The sequence below is a fragment of the Maniola hyperantus genome, chromosome 1 (assembly GCF_902806685.2).
Source record: "Maniola hyperantus chromosome 1, iAphHyp1.2, whole genome shotgun sequence".
NCBI classification, from domain to species: domain Eukaryota; kingdom Metazoa; phylum Arthropoda; class Insecta; order Lepidoptera; family Nymphalidae; genus Maniola; species Maniola hyperantus.
In genome coordinates, this window is record NC_048536.1 from 1136290 (window position 1) to 1164171 (window position 27882).

The following is a 27882-nucleotide window of genomic DNA, read 5'->3' on the forward strand; positions in this document are numbered from 1 at the left end:
GCTGATTGCTGTCCCTTTCTTGCTTGGTGCAGAAAAGTATACCATTACGACATTAATTTATTAGACCTGCTTAGCCTTAGATTTAGACCTGCCAGTTTAGAGATTGTCTGCAACATACATGTTTATGGGAGTTTAAATGTAGTAATTTGGGTCGAACTGTCATCAAAAATATATCAAAGATTTTTTCCACATAATAATATATTGGTAGAAGTAGGTACCAATTCCAAACTACAATACGTACGTATGAGTCATGATCATGAGCGTCAGTCTAACCGACGCTTAAATGAAATTTGATTATAGATAATATCCGCGACTCATCGTCACGTACTTTAAATTCCAGTGACTCGGCTTGCAAATGTTTATAAATACCTACCTAGTACCTACTGCAACTCTTTGAGCTAGACTCAGCGCTGTATCAAATCGTTCACATGAAATTAAAATTCTGCCGGCCTTTAACCAAAAAGCCGTTACCTAACTGCATTTTTTTAAAGATGGACAAAAATATCTGCCATTTAATAAATGTACAGAGATGATATATCTGGACAAAAATTGTATGGAGGCGTGCCCCAGAATGTACAGAGATGATAATGTATCTGCCATTTAATAGTAAAAATCTTCTATTTTAAGAAAAAAAAAGTCGCATGATGTTTTGCAGTCGTGGCATTAAGTTCATGATAGGCATAGTTCAGCCTGTCGCAAATTTTGTCCATCTCGTTTAAAGACAAGCACTTTATCCCTCGCGGACGAAGCTCGAGACGTTGGTCCGACCAGATACAAGCGTTCGACACACCCTTCTGCAATGCCTTCCATACGGCCTCCAACAGGGATTCTTTTTTTTAAAGAAGCCAAGTTAATTGCTGACTAATATTCCCCTTTCCTCTCCAATTAAACGAGCTTGTGCCAAGTTTTTTTTTTTTTTTTTTCTGATACAAGTTAGCCCTTGACTGCAATCTCACCTGGTGGTAAGTGACGATGCAGTCTAAGATCGAAGCGAGCTAACCTGGAAGGGGTATGGCAGTAGGTACGACAATGGGATTTAAACCGGCGACCTTTCAGTTTTCAGTCCGCTCTTTTAACCGTTGAGCTATCGAGGCTCTATAAAAAATGGTGCAACATCGTGAAGGTATCTCGAGGGAGCCACGATCCTTAAAATTGAGGGACCGACGCGAGCAGAAAGACAAGCACTTGACTGCAATCCGACTTGGTGGCAAGTGATGATGCCTAAGATGGAGCGCGCTTGCCTAGAAGATTCTCCTATTCACTCGTCTTAAAGGTAGATACCCCATTAAAAGTGGAGGGGAAAAATTGCGAAAAGGAGTTCCATAGCGGTTCGAATTAGAAACGAGACGGCAAATCGCTTCGTACGAGTCCGTGTAATTTTGACTATGACCTTGACGATGCCTAGTGGTATCTTATAAAAAATAATTAAATAAGAACCAAGGTTTTTAGTTTGGTCCTAATAAGTATTCTTTTCTAGAAACATTAGTTTTGGAAAATACCATGTTATTTGGCGATAACTCAAAAAATATTTTTTTGCAGTTAACGGCTTTTTAGCTAAAGGATGAAATAGGTTAAAATGATTCAAACAAATGAATAAAAATGAATTAATTCGTTTATTATACTCAAGTATAACAACACGCACAATTCGAATTGGATTTGTAATCTTTGGAAATTCAAAATAATACAATAAATACGAGGCAAGCATAAAACTAAATTTTCAAGTTCAGAAATGTATTAATTAATATTTTAATTGAAATAAAATTATCCCTCTCTGGTTTTCTAAAATTACTAAATAACTCTACTATATATATTTTTTTCATCTTTTTATTGATATACACGTATTTAGTCTTAAATTTAATACGGAATCCTAAAAAGCGAATCGAGATTTTTTTTCATTTGCGATATTTACTTATTACGCCACACAATAGTTTTTTTTTAAAAATTATTAATAAGGAACTCTATAGAATCCTTCAGGCCGAGTTTCCATCAAATATTTTTTAGTATAACGTATTATATGAAGTGATAAGTAAATGAATTTAGTTTGTCTTACAAGAAAAAAAAATAGCAAACCGAGCATACTGTACTCCATCTACGCAGAGAAGTTCATAATATAAGCCTCTCTCTGTTACGCAATCCCATATAAATGACAAAGACAAAAAAGTCAGTGGGCGTTAACCAATTTGAGTGACCAACCAATCACAAACGAGCCCATGTTTTCCGTACTACTCTATTCACGGAAAACATAGGTTCGTTTGTGATTGGTTGATCACTTAAAATGGTTAATGCCCACTGACTTTTTTGTCCTTGTCATTTATATGGGAATACGTAACAGAGAGAGCCCCATATTAACTTCTATAGATAGAGTATAGTTCGTCTTACAAGAAAAAAAAATCGCAAACAGAACATGCATTATTATAATCTTTACAGAATTATATTATTGTAATTAAAAAATGTTCACTTTTACGTATAACAATACACATCCGAAGTTTGTAAGAATGAAAGTTTGAAATGTTCTAAATACTGGATAGGATTAGGTACGGACTGACAGACAATAAAGAAAAGATCATCAAAGAAGTACTAGTGAATAAAGAAAACTATTCTACTCCCTTTATAACCAACTGCCAAGGGTCACTGGTAGAGATCTCTCATAGAGATAAGTGCTTTCCTGTCCACTATTGTTCTCTTTTTCTCTTTACTGTTTTTTGACACAAATAAAAAAATATATAAAAAAGAACAAGTAGGGGTTCACTAACAGCAGAAAATTTATAAATCAATCCATCGTAATCTACCGATAAGTTACTTAGCAACGTTCAAAAGAGATCGTACAATTTTCGACAAATAACAACGTTGCTAATAAACTATCGACAGATCATAAATATAATTGATAGTAGGTATAACTATTTCTGCATGTTTATAACACCCAAATATCTACCTCGAAGTCTTACTAATCGTGAGATATTTCAGTAATACCGTATGTATTCCATTACCGTTCCATATATGCAGTTTTTACCGGTGCAAACCGGTTTGTACCGGTAAGAACCAGAATTTCCAGTACTGTACGAAAGTTACCAGTGCCCTAAGTATGAGATTTTACTTCTCACCAATTTTGATAGTATTCGAGAGTCGAAACTAAATAACTTCAAAGTAAAATGGACCTAAAGCTGCTTGATTTAAAGTCCATTCAGTACCATTGATTTTAATTTCGCACCGTTTCTGTTTCTGGCTGTAAATATATGTACAAACTTGAGCATTAAAACTAAGGCCGTTAAGGGCCATTTTACTTTAACGCTAAAGTGTATCGACTCTCAAATACTATCACTGTTGGTGAGAAGTAACATCTTATACTAAGCGTACAGTAAGACTGTCGATAATAGGAGACCCCAGAAATGTTGATGTTTTTGATATAAAATTAATAAAATGTCAAGTTTTTAATACATACAGTGTGGCCAACATAAAAGTTTTGAGCAAACCTACAAAATACAGGATGACGCGAATGTATGACTATTGTATTGTATATAAATGCGATGAAATGAAAATAATATTTATGTTTTCATACTCCTACACTAATTGTCTACGTACGTTGACCCTTCTTCATCCGTTTCTGAAAAGTAAACAGTAAATAGTAAGTAACAATAAACTATGTAAGTAAATGCAGGTGAGTAAACTTATGAGTATTGCATATTTAATATTTCATTTTTATTTTATACTAGCTGCCCCGGCGAACTTCGTACCGCCTAACAGTCGATTCTTTTTCAGGTTTGGAGATTGCCCATTCTCTTAGGAGCTTTGGGCCCCCCCTAATATAATTATTATGACACCATGGTTTTAATTTTATTTTGTAGACAAATAATTAACTCTTTATATTCTGCAAACGATTTCCATTTATTCACCCTGGTTATAAAGAAATCTTATTTTTTTATGTTGCTGATATTGAGGTAATATTTAATTAATACCTACTTCTTCAAAATAAATGCATGTTTACGATTCTAACTGTAATTGTGGATATTGAAAAAAGTCGTAATAAAATATAATCGTTAAAAAATAACACATTTAAAAAAAAGAAATTTAAGTTTTGACACGACACGCCACAAAAGAGCACGGGCAACCTCCTTTTTAAATTTTTTCTCCGTAAGAACCATCCTCGTACTTCAAGGAATATTAGAAAAAAACCGGCCAAGTGCGAGTCAGGCTCGAACGAGGGTTCCGTACTACTGTCGTATTTTTTCGTCATTTTGCACGATAATTCATAAACTATGATGCATAAAAATAAATGAAAATCTGTTTTAGAATGCACAGGTGAAGCCCTTTCATATGGTACCCCGCTTGATATAGTTATCTTACTTCGAAAATTGAAAATACAAATTTTTAGTTTGTGACCACAATTTTTTTTTTTTGTGTAAGTAACCACAAATTCACGGTTTTCAGATTTTTCCCCAAATGTCAGCTATAAGATATACCTACTTGCCAAATTTCATGATTCTAGGTCAACGGGAAGTACCCTGTAGGTTTCTTGACAGACAGACATACAGACAAAGTGATCCTATAAGGGTTCCGTTTTTCCTTTTGAGGTACGGAACCTTAAAAAAAAACTGCAATGACCCTGTGAAGAGGAGAGGGTTTTACCTTTTACATGGAGAGGTAGCCCTGCGCGGCGGAGCGGCGGCGCGCCACGAGGTAGGCCACCAGCACCACCACCACGAGAGCACCCAGAGCGCAGCCCACAGCTATCGGCACCGCGTCTGGTACGTCTGTGCCGCTGCATTCGCGAGCTAGAACAACATGGCACGTCAAACAATGAAAGAAAAGAAAAGAAGACGTTTATTAATACAAATTATGCCACACATCACAACTTAAGTGCTGCTTCGGTGCTCTGAGGATGTTAAAGTTACGTTGTTTAAAGCTTATTGTATGAGTTTTTATACTTCACAATTATGGATCAACTACACCAAAAGATCCTTTAACATCCTCAGGGTACAATATAATGATGCCCTTCGCATTTTATTAAAAATGCCGAGGTATTGTAGCGCGTCGGGCATGTTTGCCGACGCTGGAGTCCCGGACTACTACGCCGTTATACGAAATAGAATTGCGGGTTTCTGGGAAACCGTCCGTAATTCTAATAATAAAATGATCAAAGTCGTCGCTCAGGTATCCCCTGACAATGTGTTCTATAAACACTGGCTAAGGGTACACCAGATCCCGAACGCAAAATGACTATTCATTTTTTTCAAATGATTTTAACTAAATATTTTTATACGCATTTTAATTTTTAATTTTAACATGTTTTTATATGGGTCCCAAACCTGAAATAAAATGATTTTATTTATTTATTTATTAAGCTAAGAGCTGGTTATTCCGGCGCTTCTTCCACCTGAGAACAAGCAAAAGAAGCGCCGGAACAAACTGTCATATTGTGTGGCACAACCCGAAAAAAGGGTCCCAGCTCAGCATTATGCTGTATGCCTTGTTGCACAAGAACATACAGCGCTGATTTTCAGCTGTTATACATACAGGGTTTAACCAGAACGGTATCAAAAAAGAAGACAGGCGATAGAACTGATGATTACTGATATGATACCGAAACTAAGAAATCTTGTATTTTTAAAAGTATGTAAATAAAACATCTGATTGACGCTAGAGGTTAACGAACATTCCGTTAATAGGCCATTCGGAATCAATGCCGCGTGAAGCCGCATCGTAGGCGGGGCATTGACCCGAGATTTGCACGCTATGCATTGCGGGTTTGAAAAATACAAATTCACTAAAACTACAAGATAAGGCTATTGACATTGGATTTTGTTTAGGTAGTATTATCATAAGGCGAAGCTTTTGCTACCGTTTTGGTTCCAGCCTCCAAGAAATTGTAAGGAGGACGCGCGGACGTGTTCTAAACGAGAAGGGGTGCCGAGCGGCATGCAATGTGCATTGTGCCCGCTGTCCTCCCGCTCCAACCTGGGCCGCAGACTCAGGGTGAAATCTATAGAGCGCACTCTGACTTTGCTTAGACTTAAGACAGAGTTAAAACAAGACAGATTTATGTGAGAGATATAGCAATGTCTCGTTTTAACTCTGTCTTAAGTCTAAGCTAAGTCAGAGTGCGCTCTATAGATCTCACGCTTAGTGCTCAGTAGTTTTACAATCACAACATACATATTTATGCATGTTTACTAATAATAAACTACACACGCAGTAATCAATAACAGTCCATGTTATGAGTAAGTTGTATTACTATGCGCTTATCGGAGCAGGCGCTCACAATAAGCGATAAGGCCTACGGGGCCACTTTGCGTGAATCGTTATCACCGCACTGGCAATGAAAATACTAATGTAGTCCAGTAAGTTGGATAGACAAAGCCCGAATAGGTCACTGACATAGCCCAAATAGGTCACTGACATAGCCCAAACTATTAGCAAGCTGAAGTGGCAGTGGGCAGGTCATGCCTGTCGTAGTGGCAATGGCCGTTGGAGCCGGAAAGTCCTTGAGTGGAGACCGCGTTTAAGCAAGCGTAGTGTGGGACGCCCTCCAGCACGATGGACCGATATAAAGAGGCTGGCGGGAAATGGCTGGATGAGGAAGGCTGAGGATCGGGTGTGGTGGCGCTCTTTAGGGAAGGCCTATGTCCAACAGTGGACGTCCACAGGCTGATGATGATGATGAAGTTGGATAGAAGCAGGCGTTGCTTTGCGGGAGTCCATAATGTACCAGGAAAAACGAGCTATAATCCGCCAAAACAGACAATCTGTGTGATACAACGTGCCGCATGCGATATGCACTGCTAAACATGCAGGAAAAGCAAGGTACCAAGCTAACAAGACGACACCACCACACAACTTCTAAAACTTGAATTTGAAACAAAAAAAATTGTAAAACAGTAAAGACTACGAGATTTTTGGAGTTATCAGATGTCATGTAGAATCTTTTGCTTGGGCTGCTCCCCAAAAAAATTTGGACAAAAATTGCAACTTTTTTAACTGAACTCCTTCAAGCTGTGGAGATGTTCCACTCACCAGCACTGAAGGTCTCGTCGTGCGAGGTCCGGAAGGCCTCCTCCTGGAGCTGCGAGAGCGTCAGGGTCGCGGCGGACATGTCTGACGTCATGTTAATTTGCGTGGGCGTCGCACAACGGTACGAGGTAGCGAGGGGCGTCGTCCATTCCACTGGAGGACTCCTGACTGAACTCCTTCAAGCTGTGGAGATGTTCCACTCACCAGCACTGAAGGTCTCGTCGTGCGAGGTCCGGAAGGCCTCCTCCTGGAGCTGCGCGAGCGTCAGGGTCGCGGCGGACATGTCTGACGTCATGTTAATTTGCGTGGGCGTCGCACAACGGTACGAGGTAGCGAGGGGCGTCGTCCATTCCACTGGAGGACTCCTGACTGAACTCCTTCAAGCTGTGGAGATGTTCCACTTACCAGCACTGAAGGTCTCGTCGTGCGAGGTCCGGAAGGCCTCCTCCTGGAGCTGCGAGAGCGTCAGGGTCGCGGCGGACATGTCTGACGTCATGTTAATTTGCGTGGGCGTCGCACAACGGTACGAGGTAGCGAGGGGCGTCGTCCATTCCACTGGAGGACTCCTGACTGAACTCCTTCAAGCTGTGGAGATGTTCCACTCACCAGCACTGAAGGTCTCGTCGTGCGAGGTCCGGAAGGCCTCCTCCTGGAGCTGCGCGAGCGTCAGGGTCGCGGCGGACATGTCTGACGTCATGTTAATTTGCGTGGGCGTCGCACAACGGTACGAGGTAGCGAGGGGCGTCGTCCATTCCACTGGAGGACTCCTGACTGAACTCCTTCAAGCTGTGGAGATGTTCCACTTACCAGCACTGAAGGTCTCGTCGTGCGAGGTCCGGAAGGCCTCCTCCTGGAGCTGCGAGAGCGTCAGGGTCGCGGCGGACATGTCTGACGTCATGTTAATTTGCGTGGGCGTCGCACAACGGTACGAGGTAGCGAGGGGCGTCGTCCATTCCACTGGAGGACTCCTGACTGAACTCCTTCAAGCTGTGGAGATGTTCCACTCACCAGCACTGAAGGTCTCGTCGTGCGAGGTCCGGAAGGCCTCCTCCTGGAGCTGCGCGAGCGTCAGGGTCGCGGCGGACATGTCTGACGTCATGTTAATTTGCGTGGGCGTCGCACAACGGTACGAGGTAGCGAGGGGCGTAGTCCATTCCACGCCGTGCCAGAATTCTACTGGTCCTTTCGTGTTCGCTGGAACAAATTATAAGAAAATAAAAAACTAAATTGGCATGATTATTCTCCGTGTATGTCATCCTTTTATTATAATGACCGCGGGACATAGACTGGGAATATATGCTGCGAGTTTTTTTTTTTTTTTTTTTAATGCAGCAGGGGAAAATCCTCATGGACACCCGTAGGTAGAGCCGGACTCTTACCGGCTAAAAACCCCTGCTGTCTTCTTGTTGACCGTGTACCCGCCTTTCAGCCTACAACACAGCAACATTCTTGTCTTTTACTCTTTTCCTCTTCTTTTTTCTTCGTCTTCCTTTTCCTTCATTATTATTTCAGCAAAGTCTGTTATAGCTGTCCAGTTTTTCTCATTTTCCAGCATTTTTTCTATTAGATTTTCTACTGTTATGTCTCCCATTCTACTGACAATCTCTCTTCTCTCTTTTTCCCAGTTTGCACATGCAAATATTGTGTGCATCGCATCATCAACTTCGCTGCAGTAAAAACATCTAGCATCTTGTCTTTTACCAATGCGTACGAGGAAGTCCATGAAGACCCCGTCCCCTGTTAGAAGCTGCGTCAGTCGGTAAGACAGTCGGCCATGTTGTCTATTTGTCCATTTCTCCAGGTTTGGAATGAGACAATGTGTCCATCTACCTTTGCTGCGAGTTGCGACGCAGCTAAATGACACATGCTCGGCCAGAATTAGTTTGTAGTAGTAATTAAATCGGCCATTGCGGCCATCTCCAATAGTATAGTTGTCCTAAGCTATGCCTAAGCTGGTTTTTTTATAGATATAGCGAGCAAACGAGCAGGCGGGTCACTTGATGTTAAGTGATTACCGCCGCCCATGAACATTTGCAGCACCAGAGGAGCCGCCGATGCGTTGCCGGCCTTTTAGGAGTTTGTAGGTGTTTTTGGGTATTGCGATAGGGATGCGAATCTTCCATACTGAGGGACAGCCACGCATGTCATTGCATTCCGGACCAGTGGTAGATGCATCTGACGATTCAAAAATACTTGTAAAAGTTTAAAAAATATTGAGTAAAATAAATATTTTCATTTAACCGACTTCAAAAAAAGGAGGAGGTTCTCAATTCGTCGGAATCTTTTTTTTATTTTTTATTGGCAAGTCACTCTTTCCATGACAATGGGAACTCTTTTGGCATCGACACTCCCACAAGTATGTCTACACGATCGGGATATGTACCAGTAATTATAAATCTGCTTTGTTGTGAAAACTTTACTAGCTTACTGGAATTATCTAGACTAAGGTTAAAATTATGTAAAATGTATAGCTGTTTGTTTTCCAAAAAAAAAAATGTTCTTCGCCGCTCAGATTCAGCCATTGTTCCGTGCCGTTGATATGTCAGTCAGCCGCTCTACTGCGGTTGTTTGACAGCTATAATGTCACGATCGCAATCATCTCTGATTGGTTAAGGCTCGCTCACTATTGGCCACAGTGCATTGTTGCTCATTGTTGCAACAAGAATCGCACAAATTCAGCCAATCAGAACAATTGAGATTGTAATAATGATTGATGCAGGTTTTAGACAATCGCCCCGCTGTTAATAGCTTAGTATAGAGGATATATGGACTCACAGCTGTTCGGGAACATTTCCGGTGACAGAGAGATGTTCAAGTACTTGAGCGAGTACATCTTGGTGGTCTGGTTCTGGTGGAAGAACAGAACCATGTTGTTGAAGGTGCCGTTAGCAGTCACGTTCGTCGCCGGCCAGCTCAGGTTCAGCCATTGCTCCGTGCCGTTGCAGTTGCCGTCGACAGGCTTGGCGTCCGTTGGCACGTTCAGCACGAAGTACTGCAGAGCTGTAGACAATGGAAAAAGATTTTAGAAAGTTTTTTTTTTTTTTTTTTTATTCAGGTACAAGTTAACCCTTGACTGCAATCTCACCTGGTGGTAAGTGAAGATGCAGTCTAAGATGATAGCGGGCTAACCTGGAAGGGGTATGGCAGCTTTTTTATTAAACCCATACCCCTTTGGTTTCTACACGGCATCGTACCGGAACGCTAAATCGCTTGGCGGCACGGCCTTGCCAGTAGGGTGGTAACTAGCCACGGCCGAAGCCTCCCACCAGACCAGACCAGAAATTTAGAAATTATAAAATTCCAAACCCCTGCCAGGAATCGAACCCGGGACCTCCCACTAATAAGACCACAGCGCTCACCACTGCGCCAGGGAGGTCGTCAAATCAAAACGTCGTCAATCGTCAAGTAGAAAGAAAGAAGACATGTTTATTTTTGTAAATTGTGCCACACATCACATGTTATAATCTAAGGGTTGGTCATCTCGGCCAACATTATGCATCAACAACAAAATGCATCAAGCGGAAGATTTTAATATATTTAGCAGCCTAAATAACTACATACTAGTCCCCACTAACACCTATTACAAACTAGATTTAGGTTTTCTGAAAATCCAGTGTAACCCTACTTTATGCGTGTTCTGATTCTCACACGCACATGGCTAGTTATTTTATGATAAGTATGAAAGATTTTTACCGATAAAAAGTGGTCTAAAAATAATGTCCCCTAAAAAACTGAGATACATTGTATTCGAGCTAATAAATGACTATGGTTATAATGAATAGTTTGGAAGAGGGCGACCGACGAGGTAACGATATTTGTTACCTAAATACCTACTACAATGGCGGCTAGGAACGTGAGATCGCAATTACTTTGATGGAACATTGCATAACTGCCAAGCTACATGCAACGAGCTCCAACAGCGAACTTTATAACTTTGTGACACTTGAGGCTTGCACAAACGAGGGTCAAGGATAGTCCTCGGGGTACTTATTGTCCGTCAAAAAAAAATTGCAAATCGGTCCTGAATCCACGAAAAAATCTGTGTACATACATTAAAAAAAACGGGCCGAATTGAGAACGACGTCCTTTTTGGAAGTCGGTTAATAAATCGCTTAAAACTAATGCATCGAATAACTCATACGAAGGACTGACTGACCTTCGGGTACGGAACCCTAAAAACTAACTCGTTACATGTAGGTGTTCGTGCTAGGTAACTAACTGCATCGACACCGATGCTAAATAACTGTCCACAATCTATATGAGGCGTGTACGGTGACTCATAAATGCATAGCTCGCTTTGATCACGTTTCACCATCATTTTGTTGACACTAACTGTGACTCCTGTCCTTGGAAATAAAATATTATAACAATATTATGATAAAAACAGTATATACGGTTCAAACCCCGCTCGTTGCACTATTGTCGTACCTAATCCTAGCACAAGCTTGATGCTTAGTTGGAGAGGAAAAGGGAATATTAGTCATTTAACATGGCTAATATTCTTTAAAAAAAAACAAGTTTCGTTTTAAGGTAATTCAATTCTGAATATCATCATGTTACAAATCCAACAACTGATAAAGAATAAAAAAAATACAAAAATAAATAACAATCTACTTCAATACCTTACCACAACCACTAAAACGTAAAAAATAATTTACCGAATATTTTATGTACCTATACAAGAGTTAATGTAGTCACTATAATAATTGACAAAAAATTCCTACAGAATTTTTGGAAAATTTAAATCCACAAAAAGTTGCGGACAAACCTAGAATCTCCTAGTTTAGGTCTGGCAAGAGTTCTTAGGCAATGTTCATACGTTCTGACTAATGATTTTTTTCTATCTAGGTTTTTAACTAAAGCAAAAACTATTTTGTAAAGAGAAAGGAATCATTACTATACTTGAATCTACTACAATTTGTTACTGTTCCGTCATATAATAGATACCTACACCAAATCGTTACTAAAAAAGCATTAGTCAAGCGAAAACCTTTTGAAAAATAGTCAATGTTACAAAACTTATGCTTTGTTCCGTGTAAATATTTACTGAAACCCGAGTTGAGAGTTGACGCCGAGTGGCGTTGTTAGGTGCACTCTCTAAAAATATGACCTACATTTAACATCTTCAAGACTAGACTATAGTTTCACATTATTCCTGTAAAATTTCAGTCCAGCAACCAGCGCTGTTCTGCTACTGTAGTGATGTAAACAGCACTTTTAATCTAACACAGTAATAATTCCAGGTCTCTTAAAAACTCTTCACCCAAGTCGGATATGAAGAGATCCGTAGAAGAACCAGAGTAGTAATTAACTAATATCGACTGAGATCGTAATAATTCGACGACCTCCCTGGCGCAGTGGTAAGTGCTGTGGTCTTATTAGTGGGAGGTCCTGGGTTCGATTCCTGGCAGGGATTAGAAATTTTATAATTTCTAAATTTCTGGTCTGGTCTGGCCGTGGCTAGTTACCACCCTACCGGCAAAGCTGTGCCGCCAAGCGATTTAGTGTTCCGGTACGATGCCGTGTAGAAACGAAAGAGGCATAGGTTTATTAAAAACTGCTATACCCCTTCCAGGTTAGCCCGCTTCGATCTTAGACTGCATCGTCACTTACCACCAGATGAGATTGCAGTCGAGGGCTAACTTGTATCTGAATAAAAAAAACCAGCCAAGTGCGAGTCAGGCTCACACACTGAGGGTTCCGTACTACAGTCGTATTTTTACGACATTTTTCACGATTATTCAAAAACTATGATGCATAAAAATAAATAAAAATCTGTTTTAGAATGCACAGGTAAAGCCTATTCATATGATACCCCACTTGATATAGTTATCTTACTTCGTATATTGAAAATAATTTTTTTTTGTGTGATCTAACCCTAAATTCACGGTTTTCCCGGTTTTTCCCCTAAAGCCAGCTATAAGACCCACCTACCTACCTGCCAAATTTCATGATTCTAGGTCACCGGGAAGTACCCTGTAGGTTTCTTGACAGACAAGACAGACAGACAGACAACAAAGTGATCCTATAAGGGTCCCGTTTTTCCTTACGAGGTACAAAACATCAACTTATGAAACTGAATAATCAAGGCACGATGGAGCAATATTTTACTTAATAGCATCTAAATAGTTAAAATATCAAAATTCAACAGACAACGTCACATCAGACGTGTTAACGGACACCCCGGCGCGATAATGTAGACGTCAGACGCTAATTAGCGGCTATCTGGCGCTGCAGACAGACGGCATGACGGATCGCGGCCGCGTTGCAACAGACGGACAATATTAGCTACGATGCTAATTTATTGGCTCTACTGTTTAAAAAATTTAAAAGATGTGATAACCTAGTCGTTAGGACGACCGCCTCCTAATCGGAGGTAGGGGGTTCGATCCCGGCCACGCACCTCTAACTTATGCGTTTTTAAGTACCTAATAAAAATAAAAATAAAAAATAAAATAAAATAAAAATCTTTTTTATTCAAATAGACTTACGGTACGGAACCCAGAAAATGTCTGATCCAGCTTTTCCGAGAACAGCCAGCTGATTCACTGTCCAGCAATCTCTCAAGTTGTACCTAAGATTTACTTCAAAAACATGAAGGTGACTTTACCAGGGGATAAATTCGCCGCTCGAAAACATAACTACAGGACAAATTGTCCAATTGATGGCGTCGTTCCTGTTTCCTTTATCTGTTTTAAAATGATCTGTCTCTAACCGTGCTAGGAAAGTGACAGGAGGTTATTGAAACAAAATTTGTTTATTCAGATACAAGTTAGTCCTTGACTGCAATCTCACCTGGTGGTAAGTGATGATGCATCACAATTTTTAAGATCATCTTTTATTTATTGTAATATTTTATATTGTCTCAGGTTTTTTAGGGTTCCGTACCTCAGAAGGAAAAACGGAACCCTTATAGGATTCCGGACTTTGTTGTCTGTCTGTCTGTCGTCTGTCAAGAAACCTACAGGGTACTTCCCGTTGACCTAGAATCATGAAATTTAGCAGGTAGGTAGGTCTTATAGCAGACATTTGGGGAAAAATCTGAAAACCGTAAATTTGTGGTTAAACCACACAAAAAAATTAAATTGCGGTCATAAACTAATAAGTATTTTCAATTTTCGAAGTAAGACAACTATATCAAGTGGGGTATCATATGAAAGGTCTTCACCTGTACATTCGAAATCAGATTTTTATTTATTTTTATGCATCATAGTTTTTGAATTATCGTGCAAAATGTCGAAAAAATACGACTGTAGTACGGAACCTTCGTTGCGCGATCCTTGACTCGCACTTGAGCGGTTTTTTTTTATTTATTTATTCAGATACAAGTTAGTCCTTTACTGCAATCTCACCTGGTGGTAAGTGATGATGCAGTCTAAGATGGAAACGGGCTAACCTGGAAGGGGTATGGTACTAAACCCGAACCCCTTTGGTTTCTACATGGTATCCGTACCGAAACGCTAAATCACTTGGCGGCACGGCTTTGCCGGTAGGGTGGTAACTAGCCACGGCCGAAGCCTTCCACCAGACAACCATGATCATGACCGGCCCTAACCCGTAGAAAAAATGTTTAACAGGAGAAAAATTTGATGAGGCCAGGTCGCGGCCCTTGGAAGAAGCCCCTTGCGTTGGTTGGATGTTAAAGAAACATCGTACGGGAGCAAATCCTTGGCAAGGATCTTGACCCTCAGTAATGGGAAATACGATGTACTTACAAAACTTGCACATCGACTGTGAAGACCCCAATTTTTTTTTAATAGAATATTAGCCCAGTTAATTGGTGACTAATATTCCCCTTTCCCCTCCAATTAAGCGTAAAGCTTGCGCTAGGAGTAGGCACGACGATAGTGCAACGGGTGGGATTTGAACCGGCGACCTTTCGGTTTTCAGTCCGCTCCTTTAACCGTTGAGCTATCGAGGCTTTTCATCTTAATAAATTGGGGATCCTTACCCCACTTCTGACCTATATTCATTGTAGTTTTCATGATATCAGTTTTTTACGAAGTGACTTTAAACTTATGAATAACGCCAACTTGGGAGGAAGCCAACATGTTAGGGCGTTTCAAAGAAAATTAAACTTATATGGTTTCAATAATTCACATCCATAAGCCAAGGTTGGTTGATTTAAGCCAAACCTTGGCCGCAAGGTTGTGACTTGTGGCTGACTGACTAACTGACTTAACTATCACATACCTACTAAGCTGCTGGGGCTAGAAACTAGAAATTTTGACAATAGGTTCATTTTGACAATAGGTTCCTTTCATGAAGTAGGTATACACTCAACTAAGAAAGGATATTGGAGATACCACCCCTTAAGGTGGTTAAATGGGAGATGAATGTTTGTATGAAAATCCGAAACTTTTCAAGTTAAATCCATGAAAATCGGATTTGGGCTATTGATTAAAAATTTCACCCAAGTAGATAAATACTTCCCATACAATTCAAGGTGCTGGAATGGCGACCTCGCACCGGAAGACGCAGTGTTGGAAGACCCCCCCACTAGGTGGACGGACGACATCAGATGAGTCGCAGAGAGCCGCTGGATTCAGGCGGCGCAAGAACGTGGCGTGTGGAAGTATCACCTATGTCCAGCAGTGGACGTCTATCGGTTGATGATGATGATGATGATGATGATGATGATGATGATGATGATGATGATGATGATGATGATGATGATGATGATGATGATGATGATGATGACCATGATGATGATGATGTAATAAATATACTTAGCGCTAGTGATTCTCGGCTGGAAGCGAAGCTAGAGTATGAGCCAATGAGAGGTCGGCAATACAGCAGCGGTAAAGTCCCCGACCTTCAACTCTACCTGTAGGTATGCGGGGTGCATTGTACACGGACATTTGCATTGGACTGTTAAGGCCGAGACAAACACAACGCGAGGCGGGAACTGCGATGCTGAAACTGCATCACGTGAACAGTTGGCGTCAGAAAAATACAACTCAAGTCTTGCACCTGCGAGTGTTTCGGTAGAATGTGGTATTGGTTTCGAACAACCAACCAAACTATTCATTCACGGATCGTGAACAATAGGTACTTGACGTATTTTTTGTAATTGAGGATTTGTCTAGTGCCACAGATGGCAAAAAGCGTGTTGCACTTGTGTTATTGAAGTAACATCAAACTGTATGCGAATCTATTCCTTTTGCGAAGCGTCGTGCGAGCTCCCCCAGATTTTTTGGATCGGGCGTCGCATCGCGTTTTATTTGTGTGCGTAATCCCAGCAAAATAATGTCGAATTTCTGGATTTGAGTTGGATAGATTTTTAGTGCGTAACGTCGTGTAATTGTGCGTGAAAGTTTTAAATTTGTGCGTCCAACCAATAAGTAGATATTCGAAAAAAACGCGTTCTGCCAGGAATACGTCATCCCAGCTACACATTTTTTTCCCAATGGACGTACGAGAAAAAAAATAGGTCCATGAATTAGTGCGTTTTAAGAGGTAAATGTGCGTGCTAAAATTAAATTTGTGCGTCATAACACTTCGAAGATATTCAGTTTTTTGCTGGGATGACGTTTAACCATTTCTTATATCTCTTAAACGGTTAAACGTATAGATGTGATTTTTTTTACACATGTTGCTATGAATTTGTGCGTAATGTTTGTAAAAACAGAATTTAAAAAAAGATTACCGTTCAGTTTTTATAATTAAAAAATAAAATAACGTTATTAGGTCCTAGTACTTTAAATATGACCTCTAAAGATAAACTTATACCGTTGATTTGTCCCTTATAACGGCCCACAGTATCTTATCAAGTTTCATTGGAGTATTTTAAGTATTTATTGAATTATGAAGAAAATTACTACGACAGGACACGATATTTTTAGACATTTAATTGGTCGAGTTTTTTATGAGTTGGCTAATTAAAATTTTTACCAATAATTAGTGCGTCAGCTCATTTATCCATCTGCAAAAATATAGCCCAATACACAGATAAATTATAGAGATATAATCAAAAACCTATAAGATGCGCAATACAATGATAAACCGACAAAATTTGAATAGCCACAAAAAAGCGACCGTGTCATATATCGTGCTAACCTTCCAAAATTGATAGTATTGTACCATTACTTTTTTCGCACTTAAGTACAGGTACGTACATAATAGTTAGTGAAAATTAAAACAACAGAACAGTTCAATATATTTTTTATTTTCTAAGTTTTAGTTGATCAATATTCTGACTGAATACCGATTGTAAATTAAGTAGGTAATCTAAAATTATTGTATTAACATAATTTGTCATATTAACATAACAATAAAAATAATCAACAGTAACAAAATAGTAAAAAAATCTAGAAATGGAGATAAATCACGTTGAATCAACTAGTAGCTGGTGCAGTGCCCCATATTTTCCCTAACCTACCTAAGAATTTGCGTTACCTAAGTTACGTGCGAAAAAACATCTAGGATGGATCCCTCTAAAAGGGAACAGCTGTATAAACAGCGAGCGTCGTCAAGAACTACATCAGCAAGCCCAAGAAAAGGACAATCACAAAGGACAGGAAATAAAATAACTGTTAAGTCTAATTATAATAGGAAATAAAATATCTATTAACCCTCATTTATGTTTTATTTTAGTGAAATAGTAGGTAGATCTTCAAAGTTTCAAACAAGTTTTAAGTTCCTACCTTCTTACGAAAGACATACCTACTAGGTACTGCCTTACATTAAGTAAATGGGCTGTATGTGGTCAATACGTAATTTCAAAAACTAATGATTTTATGTATTTGTAATGTAAGTAGGTGCATAGTGTTTGTAAATATAACTAGATACAGCCTATAGAAAGCTGTCCACTAGTACACTTGTAGCTCTATCGGTTTATGCCACAGATTCACGGCGGATCCTAATTGCGACGTTGCCAAACTTAATAGCATGGCTTGTAAGTAAAGATGGCTGTGGTCGGAACCTTTGGTAGGTACCTATTAGTTTTAAAATTCAGTTTTATTGCCGTGTTTTGAAGACGAACGGGTGGCTTAGTTTAACAGTTTCCAGAAAACTATATTGTTTAATTATGGCTTGTGACCAGACAATAGGACTGTTTGCTTTTGTTTGTTAAAATCCCGTGGGAACTCTAATATTTCGGAATAAATGTAACGGGTCACTTATGCAAAAATCACGTCAATCTGTAACTCTGTTGCGGTGTGATGGAAGGACAAACCAACAAACAAACATACTTTATAATAATGCACGCATTTATAATATTATAGTATGATTAATAAAAAGCTTAATAATTTTGTGCGCACATGTCCCAGAAAAGAAATGGCACAATACTATCAATTTTGGAAGGTTAGCACGATATATGACACGGTCGCTTTTTTGTGGCTATTCAAACTTTGTCGGTTTATCATTGTATTGCGCATCTTATAGGTTTTTTGATTATATTTCTATAATTTATCTGTGTATTGGGCTATATTTTTGCAGATGGATAAATGAGCTGACGCACTAATTATTGGTAGAAATTTTAATTAGCCAACTCATAAAATACTCGACCAATTAAATGTCGAAAAATATCGTAGTCCTGTCGTAGTAATTTTCTTCATAAATCAATAAATACTTAAAATACTCCAATGAAACTTGATAAGATACTGTGAGCCGTTATAAGGGACAAATCAACGGTATAAGTTTATCTTTAGAGGTCATATTTAAAGTACTAGGACCTAATAACGTTATTTTATTTTTTAATTATAAAAACTGAACGGTAATTTTTTTTAAATTCTGTTTTTACAAATATTACGCACAAATTCATAGTCATCATCATCATCGCGTGCCTTCTTCAAAACGAAGTTTGGAGGTCATCATGCGAAAAGCTTCTCTATTTAAAGCCGCCTCTTTCAACTTTGGGTAACTAAGCCCTGTCCACCCCCTTATATCGTCCAACCATTTGCGTCTTTGGCGACCTGGAGCCCTTTTGCCCTCAATCCTTCCTTCCAAAACTAATCTCGGAAATGAGAATTGGGCTCCTCTTTGTAAATGCCCAAAGAAAGCGATCTTCCTTCGCATGATAGTGGACATGAGTTCTCTGTCTTTGTGGACCATTTTCAGTACCTTAGTGTTAGGTGTAAAGCTGTTCCAGGTTATCTTTAGCATTTTTCTGTAGATCCACATCTCAAATTCATAGTAATATGTGTAAAAAAAATCACGTCTATACGTTTAACCGTTTAAGAGATATAAGAAATGGTTAAACGTCATCCCAGCAAAAAACTGAATATCTTCGAAGTGTTATGACGCACAAATTTAATTTTAGCACGCACATTTACCTCTTAAAACGCACTAATTCATGGACCTATTTTTTTTCTCGTACGTCCATTGGGAAAAAAATGTGTAGCTGGGATGACGTATTCCTGGCAAAACGCGTTTTTTTCGAATATCTACTTATTGGTTGGACGCACAAATTTAAAACTTTCACGCACAATTACACGACGTTACGCACTAAAAATCTATCCAACTCAAATCCTGAAATTCAACATTATTTTGCTGGGATTACGCACACGTTTTATTTAGGCCCTTTAGGCGCCATCTTCACGAGCGAGGGACCATCGCAACGTGTCCGATTTACTATCGTCAGCGATAGTATCGCCCTGTGGAGATCTTCTTCTAAATGTACAAACGGAAAATGTGACTGACTGACTGACTAACTGATCTATCAACGCACAGCTCAAACTACTGGACGGATCGAGCTGAAATTTGACATGCAGATAGCTAATATGACGTAGGCATCCGCTAAGAGAGGATTTTTAAAAATTCAACCCCTAAGGGGGTGAAAAGGGGGTTTGAAATTTGTGTAGTCCACGCCGACGAAGCTGCGAGCATAAGCTAGTTGGTATATAAGAGTTGTATCGAATTTGGTGGCATGGCAAGACTCTCTCGCCCGTGGAGATGGCGCCTTAACCTAAACTCGATACTGTCCCGCTCTCTGTATGAGTCAGGCTTTAGCGCTGGTCGGTCAGGCGGAGTGTGACGATGTTGTTAAACTACCGTGAGTGATTTCCATTATAAATACTATCTGTCCCGGCTTACTCACGTGTGTAGTCGACGTTAGCCCGACTAGTTTCGAACCCATACGGGGTCCTTTTTCAAGGGAGTCCGTCCGCGCCCGCGCCGCGGTTTTGACTGCGGGACGCACGTGCCGCTGCCCGTAGAGCCCGTTGTGAGGGTGGCTGGGGTGGGGGGGGGAGACAGCTGCCGATCGTCTCCCGACAGTTCCTGCTGTTCTTCATCACTGGAACCGTCACCGAAATCCAGGCACGCGGAGCTAATGGTGTCCCGTCCCACGACTGATGCCCTTGTCTTAGCGTCAAAAAGCGGTTTCCACGCTGAGGGTAGCATCCATCCATTGTCACGATTGAAATTCGGGTGGCGACTAATTTCGATCGCTTCCCGTATCTTCCGCGGTACTAGAAACTTTTCCCGGGACAACACGGAAACCTTGTCGAATCGTATGTAGTGCGTCGTACCCGAATTCTGGATATGTTCTGCTATTGCTATCTGGAACATCCAGACGAGAGTGATGGAACACATACGCAGCGTCAAAAATGTAGACACCAATGGGTCAGCAATAGCAGAACATATCCAGAATTCGGGTACGACGCACTACATACGATTCGACAAGGTTTCCGTGTTGTCCCGGGAAAAGTTTCTAGTACCGCGGAAGATACGGGAAGCGATCGAAATTAGTCGCCACCCGAATTTCAATCGTGACAATGGATGGATGCTACCCTCAGCGTGGAAACCGCTTTTTGACGCTAAGACAAGGGCATCAGTCGTGGGACGGGACACCATTAGCTCCGCGTGCCTGGATTTCGGTGACGGTTCCAGTGATGAAGAACAGCAGGAACTGTCGGGAGACGATCGGCAGCTGTCTCCCCCCCCACCCCAGCCACCCTCACAACGGGCTCTACGGGCAGCGGCACGTGCGTCCCGCAGTCAAAACCGCGGCGCGGGCGCGGACGGACTCCCTTGAAAAAGGACCCCGTATGGGTTCGAAACTAGTCGGGCTAACGTCGACTACACACGTGAGTAAGCCGGGACAGATAGTATTTATGATGTTGTTAAACCTGATCGCGAGCCCAGCGACCAGTTTCAAAGAACTACTAATGGGCTAAGAGTCAGCGCGTGCCAGACCTTTGTTATTTTATAAAAGCTGAAAGTTTCTCTGTTTCTGTTTTATTGTTCCAATACATCTAGGAACGATCATCAACTATGAAGTTTGCATCATAGTTGCTTTGGGAGATAACAGGTAATAAAGGTGTAAAAAATTTCACGTCAAAGTATAAAGTAATTTTTTTCATTTTCTACGGAATAGTATTAGAAATCACGTCATGCATTGCCAGACACTTAGTATCGTGGCAACCTCCTGCCAGACACCTTAAAGGGCGTAATATAAAAAAAACTTTTTGCTTAGACGTAAGATTTTTTTACACCATACCTGTTATCTCCCAAAGCCACCATGGTTCAAATTTCATAGTCGCTGATGCAATACAATACGCAGAGAAACTTTCAGCTTTTATACAATAACAAAGGTCTGGCACGCGCTGGCTCTCTCTCTGTATAATGTGAGTCACTCGTACTTCCCAATGGGCGTTACATTTAATTTTATCACTATTTATTCCGCAAATGATTAGGTATTAAGTACGTGAAATGAGATACATTGTAACGGTAATGAGAATATGCGACAAACATAATCGTGTAAAGTAAACCAACAGGATATTCTGATGATACATTAGCTGACTTCGCTCGGGTACAATTTCTATAAAATCCTTTCTTAAGGTGCCTACAGATTTGCTCGATTTTAGACGATCTTTATTGTCACTCGATGTGTTGTTTTTGATTATCGATAATATCGGAAGCGGAGATAACTGTAGGTATTAATTTAGCTATTGCATAAAGAAAAATAGTAGGTACCTAGTATTATTTTAACCATGGAAATAATCTAATCAATAAGGAACCAGTAGGGCGATTGTCTAAAACCTGCATCAATCATTATTACAATCTCAATTGTTCTGATTGGCTGAATTTGTGCCATTCTTGTTGCAACAATGCATTGTAGCCAATAGTGAGCGAACATTAACCAATCAGAGATGATTGCGATCGTGACATTGTAGCTGTCAAACAAACGCGGTAGGGCCACTGGTAACAAGTAGCATAACAATATGTTGTTACGAGATTCTTTATTGATATGTTATTATTTGATAGCAAAAAGTGTGTTCTTTTTGTGTGTTTTTGTGTATTTTGATTCAACCTTTTAAAACTACCCATTAGGGTCCTTACAAAAGTGGTAGGTACTTTGAAACTAAAACAAACTAAAAAAACATCCATCCAACAACAACATAAAGTTCTATTTTTAATACACGTATGGTAGGCGATGGACTATCTATAGTATAGATAGTCTTTCCTCTTTTTAACCGACTTCAAAAAAAGGAGGAGGTTCTCAATTCGTCGGAATCTTTTTTTTTTTTATGTATGTTCCCCGATTACTCGAAAACGCCTAGACCGATTTTGAAAATTCTTTTTTTGTTTGAAAGGGTATACTTCAAAGTTGGTCCCATTTCAATTTGGTGAAGATCTGATGAACATCTTCGAAGATAGATACTGGAACTCCTCAACGGATAAGAGTAAATTGCTCGCGATCAGTGTAATAGCTTAGTAAACAGTAGACTTTTAACCAGTCATAGCATAATTCCATGGGGCCACTAAAAATTGTGAAATAAAAATTTTTTACAAAAAAAATAAAAACCGACTTCGTTACACAAACACTAAAAATTGAAAAATAATTTAATTTATTACCGAATATATTATGTATACAAGAGTTAATATAGTTCCATAATAATATTTTTTGGGGTCGGTGCCAATGAGGTGCCATTGTGGAGTCCCATAAAAATATAAAGTCTAGACGATTCGCGCAGCTAAAGCTAATTAAACTAAGTTTTTGTAAAAAAAAATTTAATAGTAGTATTGCATAGATTCTACACAATACTATTAAAAGAGGAAAGATTCAAATGTTTTGTTTTGTAATCGATATACTCTGAAACTACTGAACCAATTTTAATAATTCTTTCACCATTTGAAAGCTACTTTATCCAGAAGTAACATATAAGCTATAAATCATGTACTAGGTATGTACCGTGGACGAAGTCGCAGGCAAAAGCTAGTCTATAACAGAATATGGTAGGGGGATGAGGCTATAAACAAATTCTTCTATCTATTGCAGAAAATGTCAACAGCATTCGTTTCCAAAATATCAATTCAAAAAATTTACATAACGCAATGTTAATTATACCTAATAATATTTAAACTCGTATGTAAATAAAAACTGGTATAATACCAGTCGGGTGAGACAACCACGGTCATTGGAACAAAGTCGCACTGACTGCAATAACATAATTTGTTTTCGTCGAGATCCAAATCTGCAGATTTACTTCCGGGAGGGGTCAATTTTCTCGACTATTGGGTATAGTTATGTTTTTTAGGGTTCCGTACCTCAAAAGGAAAAACGGAACCCTTATAGGATCACTTTGTTGTCGACAGACATGTCTGTCTGTAAAGAAACCTACAGGGTACTTCCCGTTGACCTAGAATCATGAAATTTGGCAGGTAGGTAGGTCTTATAGTCTGGAGCCTAGCCTATAGTTAACATTGCATTTTATTTGATTATCTATGCTAAGCACAAAATATTATATGCTAGCCTAAAGTATATATACAATAGTACCTATATGCGTAGGTATATTAAGTTTTTTTTTTTTTATAAAGAATATTAGCCATGTTAAATGACAAATATTCCCCTTTCCTCTCCAATTAAGCGTCAGGCTTGTGCTAGGAGTAGGTACGACAATAGTGCAACGGGCGGGGTTTGAACCGTCGACCTTTCGGTTTTCAGTCCACTCCTATACCGGTTGAGCTATTGAGGCTCAAAGTAAGTACCTATTAAGTATTTTGAACGAGTCTTAAACACATAAAAATACATAATTCTGGAATTGGACAACTCGTAGACATGCAGGTTCCTCGCGATGTTTTTCTTCACCGTTAAAGCAAGTGATATTTATTTGCTTTTAAAACGCACATAACTACGCACAACAGACAGAAACGTTTAAGTGCGGAAACCAGCCCAGAGTGAAGAAGAAGACCGCACATAACTCCGAAAGTTTAAAGCACGTACCCAGGATCGAACCCCCGACCTCCCGATTAGAATAGAATAATAGACCGATAGCTTAATCACTAAGCTATCAACGCTTTTAGCTTCGCTTGGCAGCGCGTTCTTGCCGGTAGGGTGGCAACTAGCCACGGCCGAAGCCTCCGATCGGTCCAGACCAGTATCAAAATAGGTATGATGGTATCACAAAACGCTGTTTGCATTATGCACTCTTTCGAGTGCAAATGGGATTAAAGGTTTACTCTCAGCATTTGTGAGGATTGTCTAGGACGACCATGATGCCCTTTCAGTTTTGGACTACAACATAAACATACATATTTCCGGCACAGTAATTCGCCACATTACTTATATGGTGTTAGTATTTCGCTTGAGCCAGAGCATAATAGCAAGAAAATCAATACAAAATGGCTGACGGCCAAAACATGAGTATAACCGAAATAACAAGGAGAAGAATAAAATGAAGGAATTTGTTTTGGAGCTCCATATATTTTATCAATTGTAATGGACTAAGAGCCGGAAGGAAGAAGAAGAAGAAGAAGAAAAAGAAAGAACCTTTATTAATGTTCATGTATAAACTAATCTGAAACACAATAAACTACTTTTTCTTACCACAATTGAGAATAATTTATAATTATTATTGTTTTAAATACCATTATCTATTAGCTCTGATATTAAATAAATCATTTTTAGGGTTCCGTACCTCAAAAGGAAAAACGGAACCCTTATAGGATCACTTTGTTGTCTGTCTGTCTGTCGGTCTGTCAAGAAACCTAGAGGGTACTTCCCGTTGACCTAGAATCATGAAATTTGGTAGGTAGGTAGGTCTTATAGCAGACATTAGGGGAAAAATCTGAAAACCGTGAATTTGTGGTTACATCACACAAAAAAAATTAATTTGTGGTCATGAACTAAAAATCAGTATTTTTAACGTTCGAAGTAAGATAACTATATAAAATGGGGTATCATAATATGAAAGGGCTTCACCTGTGCTTTCTAAAACAGATTTTTATTTATTTTTATGCATTTTCATAGTTTTTGAATTATCATGCAAAATGTCGAAAAAATACGACTGCAGTACGGAACCCTAATTGCGTGAGCCTGACTCGCACTTGGCCTGTTTTTTTGTTTGCTTATAATAACTATACTATTTGTCCTTGCGACAGGATAACGGAATAGATATAGATATTACCCGCATCATTTCAATGAAGGCGCAAAAATATACAGTTTTTTTAGTGTTTGATGACTAGCTCCTGACTGACCTCCTAGTTACAGCAAAATACAGAATAAATAGGTACTAGTTTTTAATGTTGATTACTTAATCTTGAAAGAGCTAGTCACTACCTAACTCGACTGACAGCAGTTGCACAAAAACAAAAAATATGGCGACTTCATTTTTTGCATCTTATGCTCTTTTAATAGTTAGGTTTAACCGATTTCCAAAAAAGGAGAAAATTCTCAATTCACAATGTGTTTTACGAAAAGTATTAGATGTTTAGGCTGTGATAGCCTAGCCCTAGTGGTTAAGACTTCACCCTCATTTTCGGGAAGTTGGGGGTTTAATTATAAAGAATATTAGCTATGTTAAATGACTCATATTCCCCTTTCCTCTCCAATTAAGCGTCAAGCTTGTGCTAGGAGTAGGTAGGACAATAGTGCAACGGGCGGGGTTTGAACCGTCGACCTTTTGGTTTTCAGTCCACTCCTTTACCTGTTAAGCTATTGAGGCTCTAATTTATGCACTCAAAGCATTGTGAAGTCTGTCAATTTGCACTTGGGCAGCATGGTGGACTATAGTCCGTCTGATTCTGAGAGGAGACTCATGCTCAGTAGTGCGTCAGCGATAGGTTGATCATGATGATAATGATCAGATGTTTTAAAGAACTTACAGGAATTCGCAGCCTTGGTGTAAGTGACGTTCAGCTGTGCTGCAAATTCGATGACTATGCAGGTCACATTCTTGCTGTCCACCCACTTCCATTTTCCTTGTTTAGGGGCAGGTACTGGTCCTGGGGCTGGGGTAGGGGTAGGTGCTGGGGTAGGGGTAGGGGTAGGGGTAGGTTCCGGGGTAGGGGCAGGTGTAGTCGTCGTAGTTGACGTTGTGGAAGTGGTAGTTGGCTTCTCCGTCGTGGTTGTCTTATGCTTGGTAACAGATTCTGGTGTCGTTATGACCGTAGTGGTTTTCTCTGTGGTTATGCTAGGCTCCGTAGGGCTCGGCGTGGGCACTGTGATTGTTACTGGCAACACATCTGTCACTTTGCCTTGACCTGGTGACAAAGATATTACAACATATTACTTACTAGCTGATCCACGCGGCTTCGCCCGCGTGTATATAATATAGCCTATGTCACTCAAGAATAATGTAGCTTTCTATTGGTGAAAGAATTTTCAAAATCGGTTCTGTAGTTCCAGAGATTACCCCCTACAAACAAACTTAACGACATTACCTCTTTATAATATTAAGTATAGATTTATTAGTGAGAAATAGGTGTTGATTCTAAATCTAAATATATAAAAGGAAAAGGTGACTGACTGACTGATTTATCAACACACAGCTCAAACTACTGGACAGATCAAGCTGAAATTGGGCATGCAGATAGCTATCATGACGTAGGCTTTTGCTAAGAAAAGATTTTCGAAAATTCATCCCCTAAGTGGGTGAAATAGGGGTTTGTAATTTGTGTAATCCGCGAGCATAAGAGAGCATTTCTCTAAATTGAATTTAGAGTACTTATCTGTATATTATTCTATTGAGTTACTTAATCCATACTTCCATACTAATATGCGAAAGTGTGTCTGTCTATCCGACTGTCTCTCTGTCTGCCTGCCTGCTAACTTTTCACCGCCCATCCATTTAACCAAATTTGATGAAATTTGGTACAGAGATAGCTTGCATCTCGGGGAAGGACATAGGCTACTTTTGATACCGGAAAATTAAAGAGTTCCCACTACTTTAAAACCCTAAATCGACGCAGACAAACTATGCTCAAGACTGGCACCCAAAAGTCACAAGGATTAACAGTTTTAAATTAAAATAAGTATTCCCACGGGGTTTTCAATAAACCTAAATCCACACTGACCATGTTGCGAGTATCATCACTGCCCATATTATAAAAATGATCATTAGTAATAAATAAATCTAGAATTTGAGTGCAAGTTTGACAAGTAAGCAAGTTATGGAATGATTTTTAATGCCATTTGACTTTTTAGTTGAAACAAAGTAACTTTTGACCGCCTTTATTGACGAATGATATCAACATTGTACTCATCAATCTCTCAGTAGGTAGGTAGGTAAGTTTTTTTCATAGCAAAGAGGGTATTGAAGTTTGAATATTACATTTAGACGTAGCTACAAGATTTGATGGCTACCATTTTCTGTTCACGTGTTGACGAAGATCTTTGTTATGCAAATACAAAGTTGATAAAACGGTAGCTTAGCTGATAAGTACCTAACAAAGGGGATTGATGATGTTTTAACTATTTCAACTTTATCTTTCAAAGTTCGTACTTACCGAGTACCGTTAAACTGCAAACCACTGCCGCGAGTAAATAAAACCTTAACCGTGCCATTTTGAGATAGAGAAAATGCGATTAAATTGTAAATTAGCGTGGATTCGCGAACAATCTCACTAATACGTTGCAAATAAAATGATTTTGTAAGATTTGACGAGAAATGTCAATGGTTTTTTTATGAGTGGAGACAGCTGCTGAACGGT

The 27882-nt window shown here is 39.6% G+C and overlaps 2 protein-coding genes across 2 annotated transcripts in view; one reads left to right on the top strand and one right to left on the bottom strand.

Annotated features, from left to right (window-relative positions):
• The window catches only part of EMC5 (ER membrane protein complex subunit 5), a 216113-nt gene that overhangs the window by 40696 nt on the left and 147535 nt on the right, over nt 1-27882 (top strand). The gene's annotated exons all lie outside the window — the stretch shown is intronic.
• Nucleotides 1595-27872, bottom strand: LOC117984625 (lysosome-associated membrane glycoprotein 1-like). Its single transcript, XM_034971248.2, has 6 exons — nt 27679-27872; nt 26056-26433; nt 9781-10005; nt 8014-8199; nt 4624-4769; nt 1595-3601 (listed from the first exon to the last, which is right to left on the bottom strand). Exons 1-5 carry the CDS (start codon nt 27734-27736, stop codon nt 4627-4629), a joined length of 990 nt encoding a protein of 329 aa, XP_034827139.1. The 5' UTR covers nt 27737-27872; the 3' UTR covers nt 1595-3601; nt 4624-4626.